This window comes from Mixophyes fleayi, chromosome 3 (assembly GCF_038048845.1).
Source record: "Mixophyes fleayi isolate aMixFle1 chromosome 3, aMixFle1.hap1, whole genome shotgun sequence".
Taxonomy (NCBI): Eukaryota; Metazoa; Chordata; class Amphibia; order Anura; family Limnodynastidae; genus Mixophyes; species Mixophyes fleayi.
Window position 1 is genome coordinate 332,083,357 of NC_134404.1, and position 14,589 is coordinate 332,097,945.

At 40.8% G+C, this 14,589-nt stretch overlaps 1 protein-coding gene across 2 annotated transcripts in view; it reads left to right on the forward strand.

Annotated features, from left to right (window-relative positions):
- The window catches only part of TGFB2 (transforming growth factor beta 2), a 114,099-nt gene that overhangs the window by 81,043 nt on the left and 18,467 nt on the right, over positions 1 to 14,589 (forward strand). For both annotated transcript variants that reach the window (XM_075204261.1, XM_075204262.1), the window contains exon 2: positions 14,376 to 14,539. In XM_075204261.1, the coding sequence (XP_075060362.1) occupies positions 14,376 to 14,539 (164 nt within the window). The remainder of the gene's footprint in view (positions 1 to 14,375; positions 14,540 to 14,589) is intronic.

Here is a 14,589-nt window from a genome sequence, read left to right on the forward strand (position 1 = left end):
GAGCGGGACGCAACTGGGGTTGCATGGCACTCGTAATACCCTACCAAGCTGCGGCACACTCCCACTCCTCCACGTCTAAGACGCACATTGCGCCGACTCTAAATGAGCTTCATAGCGTTTTATTTTGCAAAACTGAGTCTATATGTCCGCCTTGTCCCTATTAAAGTTTTTGGAACTGCCCTCTTAACCTCTGGCTGCATCTACTTTTGCGGGATTATTGATCTGGCTGAGAATAGTAAATATTGTCGACAAAATCTTGCATCCTACTACTTTATGATCACCATCTTCATCTACACTTTTAAATGTGTTGCATCTAGCATACAGGTATGGGAACCATTATACAGACCGCTTGCAGTTCTGTATTGTCTGGGTAAGATTTTCGTGTCCGTAAATTGGAACCCAAGCTTAAAATTTCATGAAAAATTCATAGAAATAATTGCACAGATTCTCTGTCACTTAAGAGCATTCTGTAACTATTACCACTGCCGGAAATAGGAGGGTCCTCTGCTTTGCATAGAAACTTAATTGCACATATTTCCTTTCACTTCTATCCTACTAGCACAACATCTGTTCCATTGTGTGTATGCTAAGGACTTGTTAGACAGAATTTGTTTGAATGGCAGGAATTATGTATAATCACATTGCTATGCTGTGTCTCCCACCTCACGCTTTAATTGTGACCATACAGAAGACGAGGTGTCTTCAATGACAAAAAGACCGCACAGGAAGCATAGGGAGGGGTTCTTTACTGTAAGGGTGGTGAAGCTGTTGGCATTCCTTAGCACAGGAGGTGGTGATGGCAAATCCAATAACAGAATTGAAGAATGGATTGGATGCCTTTCCTGCAAGAATTAGTATAAATAAATCATTTGTTTCAGGTTCCCCTGCCATGATACTTGATACATAGGCTGCTCCATGCAAATGATACCAGGGACTTTTAATACTGTGGACTATTTCTAAGCATTGGGGCATATTTAAGTGAAATTAATAATATATGCTACTCCACTACAAACTGTGCTAAAGTGGGTGCGTGCTAAGTTTTCCCCCTTGCCAGTTATTTGCTGGCCCAGCCGGTAAATATGGGACTTGCTGTAAATGTGATTAATCTATATCAGATGTAGAAACTATGGTGTAGACAGGTGGCCCTCCATGCTTTCACCTGGGGCCCCAAGGTCCTACCTGCTTTATACATACTTGCCTACCTTTGTCAAGTTGTATCTGGGAGTGGGCGTGTCTAGAGGGCGTGAGGGGGAGGGGCACGGTGAAACACGGCATTTTGGCCCTGCACCCACGTCAAATATGCCGTTTTGTCGCGGGGAGTGGGGCCAAAATGACGCGATTCACCGCGAATCGGGTCATTTTAGCCCCGCAATTGTGGGATGCGGGAGATTTGCCAGCTCTCCCGGCAATCCATAAGACCGACCTGAATTTCGGGAGTCTTCCTGACATTCCGGGAGACTTGGCAAGTATGGCTTTATAGATGTTTGTTCTAGCGTGTAACACTTGTATAAAATGTCGGCTAATATGTTATTACAGATAGACGTCTCTTTCTTTGATTAAACGTATTGTTTTATGTTATTACTGAGATTAGGTGTAATGTGCTTTGAGGGTTAGATGGCCGCATGGTGAAGTGTATCAGGTTGCCTATCATTGGTGTAGATCTTTGGAACCTCTAGATTGTCCCATCTTTCTGGGAGCAAATGCAAAGTCTGTGAGGGACCTGCTAAGCCCATTGCTTGTCCAAAGCCACCACATTTATCTAAGTCATTTCTTTACAAGTACCCACTACGGAAAACAAGAAGGTGTAAGGAGAGATGAGTAAAAGTGTAAAATTAGCCGTTTCACTGGTGGATTTTAGCTATAAGTGTTCCCGGTCCTACGTAAACCACACAGCAGAATTATATGACCGGTGTTGTCCCAGCTCTCTTCATAGCTAACATAAATACAGCAAAACGACAATTTACAGAATACAGCGAGGAATTCAAAGACTCTATCCCGGGAACCTCGCACCCCTGCAGACTGGCCTGTTCTGGTCCAAAACTCTAGTTAGCTCCTCTTTTGTGGCCTGACTGGCACTTGTATGGCTATATAAACGATAGCTAGAGTTAGATTGGTTACTACAGGCAACAAATCCACTTTTCCTTGTTAGAAGGATTGTTAAGTCTTCAACCATATGACATTCTCAGAATGTATTTGGTGTCCCTCTAGTTAAAAAAAATAGAAAAATACAATTAGAGGTGTACTTATGCAACAGGACTTATGATCTACAAAAGGTTATAGGTGAAATCAAGGAAAAACGTATATATATATATTTTTACATATTTTGGGTTAGTTTTCCTTGCTTAATTAAAAAATAGAATCTTTCCCGATATATGTCTTGATAAAAGTGTTAAATTTGCTTGTAAACAGTTAAAAATGATTATCTCTTTGACACATAGTAAATTAGTGAAATTTGGTATAATTTAATGAAAGTGTTAATGGGAAATCTTCTATTTGCACAATGTTTCTTTAGCAACAATTGTTCAGCCTTTAGTACTATTATATTTACTGATCAAAACTGATTTTTTTTAAATTGAAAAAGATTCCTGGAAAGTGTATTCTGCATTAAGCACTGGATTTGGCTGATGTTGATTGAGATGAATACAAGGACATCGCTGCTGATTTGGTTTAATTAGCGTTTTATATTGATGAGTCCCCCCAGCTCTGGTTATGGCAGCCCAGAGACTTCATCCTTTTTTTTGTTTTGGCTCCGGCACCCGTCCTGGCGTTTACTGGAGCCTTGGGCGCAGGTGCATCCTCCACATCTGCAGCAAAATCCCCTTGAAGTTTGTGTTTCACAAGTCTCCTGGGTACGTTCCTGACCTCATGCATTAACTCTAAAGTCCTCAAAGAACAGTCTTTAGAAAGCAAAACTCAGGTCGGGTTGCCACCTGGCTGGCACAGTACCTGCCTGGCCGGTAAGAAAGGGACTGGGTGCCAATGTTATTAAGTTGACAGAATTATGGCAAAGATTGGAAGATCTATTTTTTTTTAAAGGTGAAAAGCTTCTACTCAAGCCGTATTATTTATCTACGTATGTATTAGAGATGCTCAGGTTCGGTTCCCCGAGAACCCAACACACGTGAACTTAGGGGTACCGCCGGTTCGGTACTTTTGCGCGTCCTCGGAATTGATAACGAGACAAAACGTCATCGTTACGTCGTCGGATCTCGGATCTCGCGAGTTTTGGATTCCCGATCTCGCAAGTTTTGGATTCCTTTTTAAGACCCAACATAACGGGGTGTGGGAGGGAGGTCGGACCCCCATTTTTCTTTTCTGCCACTGCTGTGTGCCAATGTGTCCTAGATGTGCTAGGAACTGCCGTGTATTTGTGTCATTGCTCTGTCGCTTACCATCCAGCCAGGTCGCTGCAGTATTTGTCCGAAAGTGTATGAAAATAATATTGTGAGATGGTCAAAATTGACTGCAAATGACTTGAAATTAGTGTTATTGTAGGAACAAAAAAAATGCAAAATGATGTGATTTTAGCATATTTTAGGATTTTTCTGAAAAAATCCAAAACCAAAACCAAAACACACGAGGGCGGTTTTGCCAAAACCAAAACTAAAACACGAAGCTAATCCAGATCCAAAACCAAAACCAGTTCATGGGGGTCAATGAGCATCTCTAATATGTATATGCCAGACTTGTCCACAGTGCACAATCAATTCTATGTCATTAAGTGGCCCAATGATGACTATCTAGATTACAGGCCTGGCCAAACTGTGGCTCTCCAGGTGTTGGGAAACTACAAGTCCCAGCTATTGGCTGGCTATCTACTGACAAAGCATGCTGGGAATACAACACCTGGAGATAAAGCATATCATTTATTATACCACAATAGATCATGTTATACCTTAGATAACTTTTGGTTTGACATTTAAGGTGTACCTTTCCTAGGACTCCCATACTCCCATTGTCCAGGACAGTCTTTTTTTTTGTACCTTGAAAGGTATTTATGGGATGATTATTTTTCTTTGGCCCAAAAATGCAACTGGATAATCAGAATTAGTGCAAATATGTTTCTATTACAAACAAAGCATTAATGGGTTATATAAACCAACACAACAGTGTCCAATTACTTATTGTCAGTAAGAATGTGAGCAATCCCTCCTCCATTTACACTTCTTACAGAAGGACACAATGAGCCTGATTCAAATTAGAACGCAAGTTGCAGTTTAATAAAGGAGCATGAGGGTAATTACGACTGTGTTCAACACCAAACGGATCTCAACATGCGTTTTGGACTGAATCTGGCTGTATTTACACTCTGTCCAAACAGTACTTGCTGTATGTTAACAGACAGATCACAGTGCAGGATATGCACAAGTAATATAAGGTCACATAAGAATACATGCAAAAAAAATTAGATTGCAAAATAAATGAGCAACTCTAAACATTTCATTAATAAAAATATGGTTGGTTTCAAAAATATATATATATTTTACATTAAATACATAAATCAAGATGTTCTAAATGCATACTGTAAATATAATCAGTTTCTATTGTCTATCTTACCTGCATACACATGTTCCGTGCTAGTTATTGACATGCATATGTGTAGTATTCCAATCAAAAGACTAGGCCGTGACCCATACTTGCCAACTCTCCCTGAATGTCAGGGAGACTCCCTGAAATAGGGGTGATCTCCCTCACTCCCTGAAGAGCCTGGCATTCTCCCTGATGCTGAGCCAGTACAAGACGTGGTTGGCTTCGCCATCTGCGGCATGATGACACTAGTTCAGAAATTGTGTCCTATGTCCATGTATTGATGCCTATGGAGGTGGCCATTTTCATGGAGACCAAGATTTAATCAAAGACTGACAGGTAAGACAACATGACTTCAGTAATGGAGACAGAAATGTAAAAGACACTTCAGTCTCTAGAGATTCATTAGCTGCTTTTCTTTAACGCATAGCTGCCTACTCTCCCGAAATGTCCGGAAGACTCCCGCATTTCTGGGAGACTTCCCGGCTCTCGCCCCTACAATAGATAAGTGCCAGGGGTGGGGGGGTCTTAATGACGCAAATATTGCGTCATCTTAGCCCCGACCCCTGCTGTATGGCCAAAATTGTGACAATCGTTTAGGGGGCACACAAAAGGACGTACATCCAAACATAAATCAGGCCCAATGTGATTTGTCACCAACAGGAGAGCAAGTATATAACTTATGACCTCTTGTCCCTGCTCTGTACCTCTAATTTAATCCGTCTGCCTTCTCCTCCTCCTTTACAAAGATCATGCGCTACAAACAGCCTGACCCCATTGTCACGTCACTAGTATTCATATCCCCAACTCCGATACTTTCCCACACTGGAGGAAATAACATCTTTATATGCAGCCCTCCTTCCGTGGTTTAAACAAAAATACATCAGATATAATGGAGATTTATATCGGATAAAAATGTTCAAAATTCAAATCCTGCACTTTTTAGCATTAATTTAATCACACAGTTCACGTTGCGAAAGTTTCAGTGCAAAAGAGCAATTTTAGATTCTTTTTCTGATACCGTTTATGAACGTTTCATCAGTATTCCAGTATTACAAGGACACTTTCTCTTTTTTATATTTGTAATGGCACAGGGCCTTCCGACCACAAACCCTTGATAATTGCACTGATTATAATGGACAATGGAGAGAGACAGAGAAAGGTTACAGTAATCAGGGTGGGCAATTAACGGGACGAGCCGGAGATAGTTCATAACAATGAGAATTACACAGAACGGCTTTGGAGAGAGAACACAGTCTTACATCTTTCTCTTATTGAAGGGTTGGCGAAACAATTTGTAGACAGATGGTTAACGTTTGGGTAGAAAATCGGCCATTGTCTGTTTTAAATATAGTGGGGAGAACTGTATTCCGCAAGGAATGTAAATGACTGAAACTATTGGGTTTGAACGTTTTAGGTTGACTCTGTGGGACGAAGATGCTAATCTTTCCTGAACACATAAATATTTTTTCTTTCTGCTGACTTGCGGCAAACGATTTTAATGGCACGAGGACTGGAAAAATTGTGCATTACTGCCTGTGAGTTGGCCGGGGAAAGGTTTATGGGTGATGTGGTTTTAAGCTGCGGACATGTATTACTTGATACACGTCTTGGGTTTCAAAAACATTAAGATGATGGTTATTGTAGATTTCGGCATATCCAGTTTTTTAATATAAGTTCACCTTTCATGTACTTGAAGAATCATTAATGTTCAAAGCCTCTGTCTAGCTGCTTGTTAGATACACTGTCTAGTAGTGGGTATATAATGCAATTGGATTAATATCGTGGGGCCAAAAAATAATCAGATAATGATCTATCGCAAGATATTGCCATATCTACTCTTAGTACAGACCCCTTTCCTTCCCAATGTCCCTTCTGCTTAATGTCATGGGAATTCAATATGCCTAGCACAAATGGTATTTCAATGCAAGGAGAGAAGAATTTCTAAGGGGAAGACGCTGTTAGATCCAGTCTACTAGAGAGTGTATCTAACAAATCAAAGCAGCTAGTGAAGGGGCTTGAATAATGAAAAATTACCTTTAGTGAATTAGGTAAAGTACACAAAACCTACCCCTTTGAGCTTTCTCAAACCCATCTGCTATTCTTTGCACTAATACATTAATAAATGAATGAAAATGACATTAAAAATAGGACAAATAAGAGTTAATGGCGCCGTTACTACCATTGTGTCCTAAAATTTTAATGCTGTGATTATAGTTTTACTACTCTCTGCCCTCTTTCTTATGCATTGTCTGGCACTACCTGTACAATAGACTGTATCCATTAATGCATGGACAATGCTTTAAAAATTCACCACTAAAACATATTAGTTTTTACGCACTTGTACCCATTTTCCCAGCACATGTAGGTGAACGAGGCCTTAACGGTACCTTTCACCTGCTCCATTCTTGCAATATTTTCCTTATAACTGCCTGGAGAATGCTGAATTAAATTGGTATTGCCGAAGACGACGTCACCATTTGGGTGCTACACTTCAATCTGCGCTGTCTATTTGCTAACATTCATTATTTTGTATTAAGATTCCTGTTTAATAAACTGTATCTGGTCTAATTTGTCAGGTAAAATGTGCAATTAAAAGCCCACAGCATAGTTAAACCATAGTTTCCTGCCCAATCCCGGTCAGTGCAAATTTTGTACAGGTGCTGAATCTGCAGCCAATGAAGCCATATTGTACTGCAGGGGGGCAGATGCAGACATCGTATGCATGTAGGGGAAATACTACACGCTCCTGCATGCTGCGGACACATTCTGTCCAGCTCTATTTCTACACTGCTTTCTAGAGTTGGGTTAGGCCATGACTATTAGGGGTATATTTACTAAACTGCTGTTTTGAAAATGTGGAGATGTTGCCCATAGCAACCAGTCAGATCCTAGCTGTCATTTTGTAGAATGCACTAAATAAATGACAGCTAGAATCTGATTGGTTGCTATGGGCAACATCTCCACTTTTTCAAACCCGCAGTTTAGTAAATATACCCCCAAGTGTTGTTGGGGCCATCATTAAAAAAATCAATGTTTGCTATGCCCCCCTGTTAAATGTCATCCCATATCGCAATGTTAAGGAATGATACTTTGCGGTCATCTCCTTACCTAACTGGGTTCTAACCTGGAGTCTTTACTGCACATACGCAATCTTAGGATGGCTGTGGAGAGGGTTCCGAAAATCCACACCGCAAACGTAAAATATGCAGATTTAGAGTGGGAAGGGGGCGTGTCCTTGCTCAACTTTAAATTGCAGTATAAAAATAAAGCAGACCAGTATTTGTACGTTACATGCAATAGCAGACAGTACTTTCCTTGCATGCAAACATAAATAAATACATTTGTACCGCTCACATTGCAACATGGTTTGTCCCGGAAGCAAATCTGAAAAGTTTTGTGCTCCACTCTTTAAATGAGGACTAATTGGGCCTGAGTCATTAAGGAGAGCAAGGCATAAAAATGGAGTAACTTTACACCTGAACAAAACCATGTTGCATTGGAGGGGGAGGTAAATTTAAAACGTGGGGACAGATTTATAGTTGGGGGTAGGACATGTCCTAGATTAACTTTAAATTTCAGTGTAAAAATAAAGCTACATGAAAAGACAGCCAGTATTTAATCTATGTGCAATATAATAAACTAATTTGCACCCCTTGCATTGTAACATGGTTTGTCTTGGAGAACATTTACTCAATTTTTTTTAGAGTTGCTTGGGCTCGGTTTTCTGAAAACCGAACCCATCCCAACTTAGGGGATCTGAGTAGGCTCGCGAGCCGGCTCGGTACTTTCGGATTCCATATGTACCTCCCTCCCCAGGAGATCCAGTGCCATTGCTCACGCAGAAACAGGGGTGGCAGTGTTCTTGTCACTCTCCATTCTCCAGTGACATTGCTCAGTGCCATTGCTCACACAGAAACAGGGGTAGCAGTGTTCTTGTCACTCTCCAGTGACATTGCTCACACAGAAACGGGAGGGGTAGCAGTGTTCTTGTCACTCTCCAGTCTCCAGTGACATTGCTCACACAGAAACGGGAGGGGTAGCAGTGTTCTTGTCACTCTCCATTCTCCAGTTCCATTGCTCAGTGTCATTGATCACACAGAAACAGGGATAGCAGTGTTCTTGTCACTCACCAGTCTCCAGTGCCATTGCTCAGTGCCATTGCTCATACAGAAACAGGAGGTGTAGCAATGTATTTGTCACTTGACAAAAATTGACTGGAAATGACTGAAAGTAATGTTATTGAGGTTAATAATAATGTAAGAACAAAAAAAGAGCCAAATTATGTGATTTTAGCAAAAAACAAAACATAACGGATTTTAGAAAAACATAGGGATCCCAAACCAAAACCAAAACACAAAGTTAATCCAGATCCAAAACCAAACCAAGGGGGTCAGTGAACATCTATACTTTTTTGCCTTGCTTTCCTTAATGATTTAGGCCCATCATGTTATTTTCAGGTGCAAATTTTGCACCCACTTGCTGGATTTGCTCTTAGCTCCAAAATAAACCCTTTTTATCAAAGGAGGTGCTTTGTGTACGCTTGTATGCTGAGGTGTGTGTGTGTGTGTGTGTATCTCTGTGTGTGTAACTTTATTTGCCTGTCTGCACCACACGAGGTGTATGCATATGTATCTGTTACTGTTATTAGAAACATGTGCCTGTATTTCCTTTATAACAGCAGCTCATCTTCTTCCTCGTGATTATAATGTATTTCTCCTAGTTGCTGATTAATTACATAACCATTGTAGTTTGTAATATACGCTGTACGCTTCTCTTTTGTTTCTCACTTCTTTCAGGCACAGTTGGGTGTGGAACAGAATGGTCAGGGTGTGGTAATGTTTGGACGGCGGCAGTTTACAGTCAGATCTGTTGCAGCGTTGCTTAGTGTCTCACTAGTGAGAATAATCTAAGCACCAGAATTTGACAGAATTTACATGTTATTTTGGCAATTTGCTTTGCTGCTGTGACAACGAGGTGACTTGGCAAAGCTGGACCATTGAGTCTTGTGAGCGTCTCTCCTTGCATTCAAGAGAGAGGGAATAGAAAACAGAAGATGTACTGTTATCCCTGGCTCCCCCGAGAGCGAGGCTGGGAATTGTGGCCAGAATCATTAGTTCTTTTTCCCAAATTTTCATACTTTTATTGGTCATTTATCTGCCAGCTTGTGTTTCATAACAGGACGGTGGAAAACACACTGGATGTAAGCTATAGTAAGCATTATCTGTAGCATGCTGTGTTATACTGAGAGCAATTATAGTCATTCTGAGGCTGCTTCTAGAGAAACAAGACAAATGTGAACTTTTTGCAAAGGTAGCTCTGTTCCTTATCTCTCAAGTCCAGGGGCTAGATTTACTAAGCTGCGGGTTTGAGAAGTGGGGATGTTGCCTATAGCAACCAATTAGATTCTAGCTTTCATTTATTTAGTACCTTCTACAAAATGACAGCTAGAATCTGATTGGTTGCTATAGCCAACATCCCCACTTTTTCAAACCCGCAGCTTAATAAATCTAGCCCCAGGTCTACAAAAATCCGAATACTGTACACTTTAGGGTCTATCGCAGTGGATCCCAAACGTTCTCAATTCGAGGCACCCTTAGCAAGCGCGGGCTGACGGACGTCAGCCTGGGGGGCACACGCCGCACAGGCGGTTGCATCACATGACACGTGATGCGGCAGCGTCATCAATGACGCGGCCGCATCACGTTTATATTACTTCCGGGGGGCGGGCGGCCCTAGCAGCCGTGATGCCCCCCTGCCCCCCGGCCCAGCTCGCCCCTGACCCTTAGGTTTTTCAAGGCACCTCTAAGTCAAAATTATTACCAAGTAGTCCCCCACCTTTCTTACCACCGGCCCTGTAAGATCGCCGCGGACACAGTTTGCAAACCACTGGTCTATCGGGTAAATCTAGGTGTTCCCTTGACCTTCGTGGGAGCTAGAGATGAAGTGAACATATTAAGAACTGTAGAAATCGATGAAAATGTATCCAGTGTATTTATTAAGGATGAATTCATGCTAGTCAGTATCAATGTGCATAGAGGGAACAGAGAGTCCACCATTGGGATATGAAACATGGAACTTTAATGAGGATATTCCCTTGAATCCCTCCTGGTTTCGGTCTTGTGGGGAGGTTTTTCCACTATCTATGGTTGGTGCTACTGTCCAAATGTTACTCCTTTAAGGACAGGCAATGGCTAATAGGCTTTTTGTCACGTGCATAGAACTAACTACGTCTGAGCTCACATCCATATTATATCCTACAGTGTATTTGAACTCAAGTAGGACTGAACTTGGAAACAACACTTTCCTGGTGTAAAGTCTGATGCTGCAGGATATATGAAAGAACGAAGTAATAGATGGTGGAAAGGATTGACTAGTCCAGTTACAAAGACTCAGTCAAACCTATAAGGCTTTAGACCTCTGTGCGCTTCTGTTTACTCTCCTTCCCCATTCCTAGGTGAGATAGAGATAATCAGATATAATCAGATATACTGTGAGGAGTTTGTATGTTATCCCCGTGTTTGCGTGGGTTTCCTCCGGGTGCTCCGGTTTCCTCCCACACTCCAAGAACATACTGGTAGGTTAATTGGCTGCTATCAAAATTTACCCTAGTCTGTGTGTCTGTGTCTGTGTGTGTGTGTGTGTGTGTGTGTGTGTGTGTATGTGTTTGTGTGTGTGTGTGTGTTACGGAATTTAGACTGCAAGCCCCAATGGGGCAGGGACTGATGTGAATGACTTCTCTGTACAGCGCTGCGGAATTAGTGGCGCTATATTAATAAATGGTGATGATACTAAATTTCCCCTTATTTTAAAGTCATTGGTGGATGGAGAAATTGTAAGCTCTGCTTTTTGGTACATTGCCATTTGTAATATGTCCTGATCTCTAAATGAGGGAAAATTTGGACAGCTTCTTGCCCCTTCCCCACACACACCTCAGCAAAATCCGGTGCTGCCCGTGCATCCCAGACCAAGCTCTTTGTAGGTTGAACCAGTATTTATAAACATTGATCCAACCCACAATTAGCTGCTTCCTCTGCATGTAGACGAGAGGTACACTTTAATGCCTGTGCGACAATCGCTTTATTGCATTCCTGCGTTGTGAAAAGGCTGTAGATCAGCACTAGATCAGCTTTCAAGACAGCTTAATTATTTTAATTGCCAGCGGGAGAGAGAGAGAGAGAGGAATTGGCCAGTCTCTAAAAAAAAGGATAACAACTGTGTTTAATAAGTAGATTTAACTGTAAATATTTGCAAATCCTCTCTAGATGACTACTGCATTTTCACAGACCAGGTTGGAAAGAGAAATCGTGAGGCATTGGCAGCAGACCAAAGAACAGATGCTTCGTAAAAACAAAAGTACCATAAAAATAAATCTTGGTAACACTTGTTTACCAGCGGCAATTAGAAGAGAAAGACATTACTTAGAGTCTACTGATCCTTACAGAATACAGCAATTATGCAGAGTTTCATCCATTGAAATATTGCGGTCTTGTGTTTTGGTTTCTTTTGCTTTTTGTTTTTTTCTAGAAGAAACTGAGAGACTTTTATGTTTTTGTTAATCTTTAGGTTGTTTGTTGCCAATAATGTATTGGCCAACATGCTTATGTATTTGTACAAGCTTTGGAGAACAAAACATTATCTCACGCTGATGTCACACTCTTGTAATATCTAAAGAAAATATGTAAATGTAATAGCATTGTAAAAACACAAGCACACAATAAAGGGAATACAGAAAGTCCCAAGGCTGTGAACAGTTTAGTATTAATATTTGAATTTACTGTTGTTGTCAAGACATGCAACCAATGTAGAGAAAATCAGGAATGAACTGCTTTGCTGGGTACATACTACAGATAAATTCTAACAATGCCATATTTTTAGCAGTTTTACCAGCGACTTTAAAAAAAATGAAAATTCCCGATCAGCATGCCGATTCCTGGGTAGACACCATTGAAATTTTGCAGGATTTACCGTCAGATCTGTGCTCTTCATCTGTCATAATCATTGGCTAACAAGAAAGTGACTCTGCACCCTCCTTAGAGATCTATGGACACTGCCGGTCCTGAGTGCTTACACACTGCAGGATTGGAACGACACCGTTCCACCGTTGAACGAGATTTTTAGTTCAGTTTAAAAATCTCGTTCAACGATACGATGGGCTTTGGAACGATAATCGTTCATTGTTGGAGCGCACACACTAATGTGATATTGGGCTAACCGTTCCTTTATCCTTGATTGGCCCGATAAGCGGCTGATAACACTGTAGTCTGAACCCAGCCTTGGTAGAGAGATGACAGGTTACATAGTCAGAATGAATATGACCTTGAGATATATTTTTGAGTTTAACCAAAATTTTATCTCACTTCTATGTACAAAAATACTTTGCATTGTTACATCTTCATTGTGTAGTATATATATTACTGTGGGACAATACATTATCTAGATGTAGTAACCTTGCATGTTAGCTTTGTGTGCGCAAAAATGGCAGTTCTGGGAATGATAATGGCGCTCATTGCTGGGACCTCTATGAGGTGCAAGCAAAAAATGAGCGAAGGTCATTACCAAAGAAACATACGGAATCATAACACTGGTATGGAGCCTCGCAGCTAATTGAAACGGCCAATTAATGTCAGGAAGAGGGGGTTCTTTTTTAAAAGCCGCCTCCTCGTGTGTTCAATTCAGCTGTTCCCCAAGCTCCATTGAATCAGGTGATGGCAGGAGTAGCAGAGCCCACCTACGACACATTGCTAGAATTGAGAGCCGGCTCCTGAATGTAGGAACTCCGCTGCCGTTCCGTCAGGCGCTGTCATTTCCAGCAGTGTGTTAGATCCAACAGTCCTGTAGCTTCTCTTTCCCTGCGACTGTTTTGATACAATGGATTGTGGGCGCACCTGCTTCACGCAAAGGGTGATGGTCTGAACTCCACAGAACTAATACTCTGGGGGATAGGACAGTGTGTATATATATATATATATATATATATATATACCTATATACCCAGAAGAATGTAAAATCCAATATATATGTGTGCGTGTATATGTGTATATATATATATGTGTATATATGCTTGTGTGTGTGTATATATATATATACACACACACACACACATGCATATATACTCATATATGTGTATGTATATGTGATTAGATATAAATATATCTGGACTCCACAGTGATGGCCAATAGCTGGTCCTAGGGCCACATGTGGCCCTCCAAGCCTAAACCTGTGGCCCCCAGCTCCTTCCTGCTTTATTGCCATATTTGTTTGTTATAACTTGTAACACTTGTTTAAAATGCCTGCTGATATAACAGGACGGTTATTACCGATAGGTGTCTCTTTCTTTGATTAAATGTATTGTTTTAACTTATTACTGACATTTACGGTAATGTCAGTAATTACCGTAAATGTCAGTAATTTAAAGTTGAAAAGTTATAAGGTTTCCCCATGGTTGGAGATCCGCTGAAGTGCACTAGGTTGCATTTCACTGCTTTAACAGAATGGCAACAATCTAACACATCAGGGCTTAAATGTATCAAAGATTCTAACAATGACAAGTAGAGGTGTTGCCCATAGCAACCAATCAGGTGTTAGCTATCATTTACCTAGTACATTCTAAAATATGATATCTGACTGGTTGCTATGGGAAACAACTCCACTTTTCCTCCTTAGTAGTTTTAGTAAAGCCACCCCTATGTATTTATATTGTTGCAAATGACAGAATTAAGTTGCATTCATGGCTGCCGGATAAATGTCTTGTTAACCTCTAATAATCTTCTGTCTCTGTAATCAAATACAAATGAACGTTGTTTTGCCGTATTTTTATAAAAAAAAATTATACTAACTTTTTTCAGATGCCATCCACCCAAACTATTACAATCCATACTTCAGAATCGTCCGGTTTGACGTCTCTGCAATGGAGAAAAATGTTTCAAATGTAGTAAAGGCTGAATTTAGAGTGTTTCGTTTACAGAATCCAAAGGCACGGGTATCCGAGCAACGAATAGAGCTGTATCAGGTAAATACCAGACTTATTTCTATGTGTTTATGTCATGTTCTTTATAATAG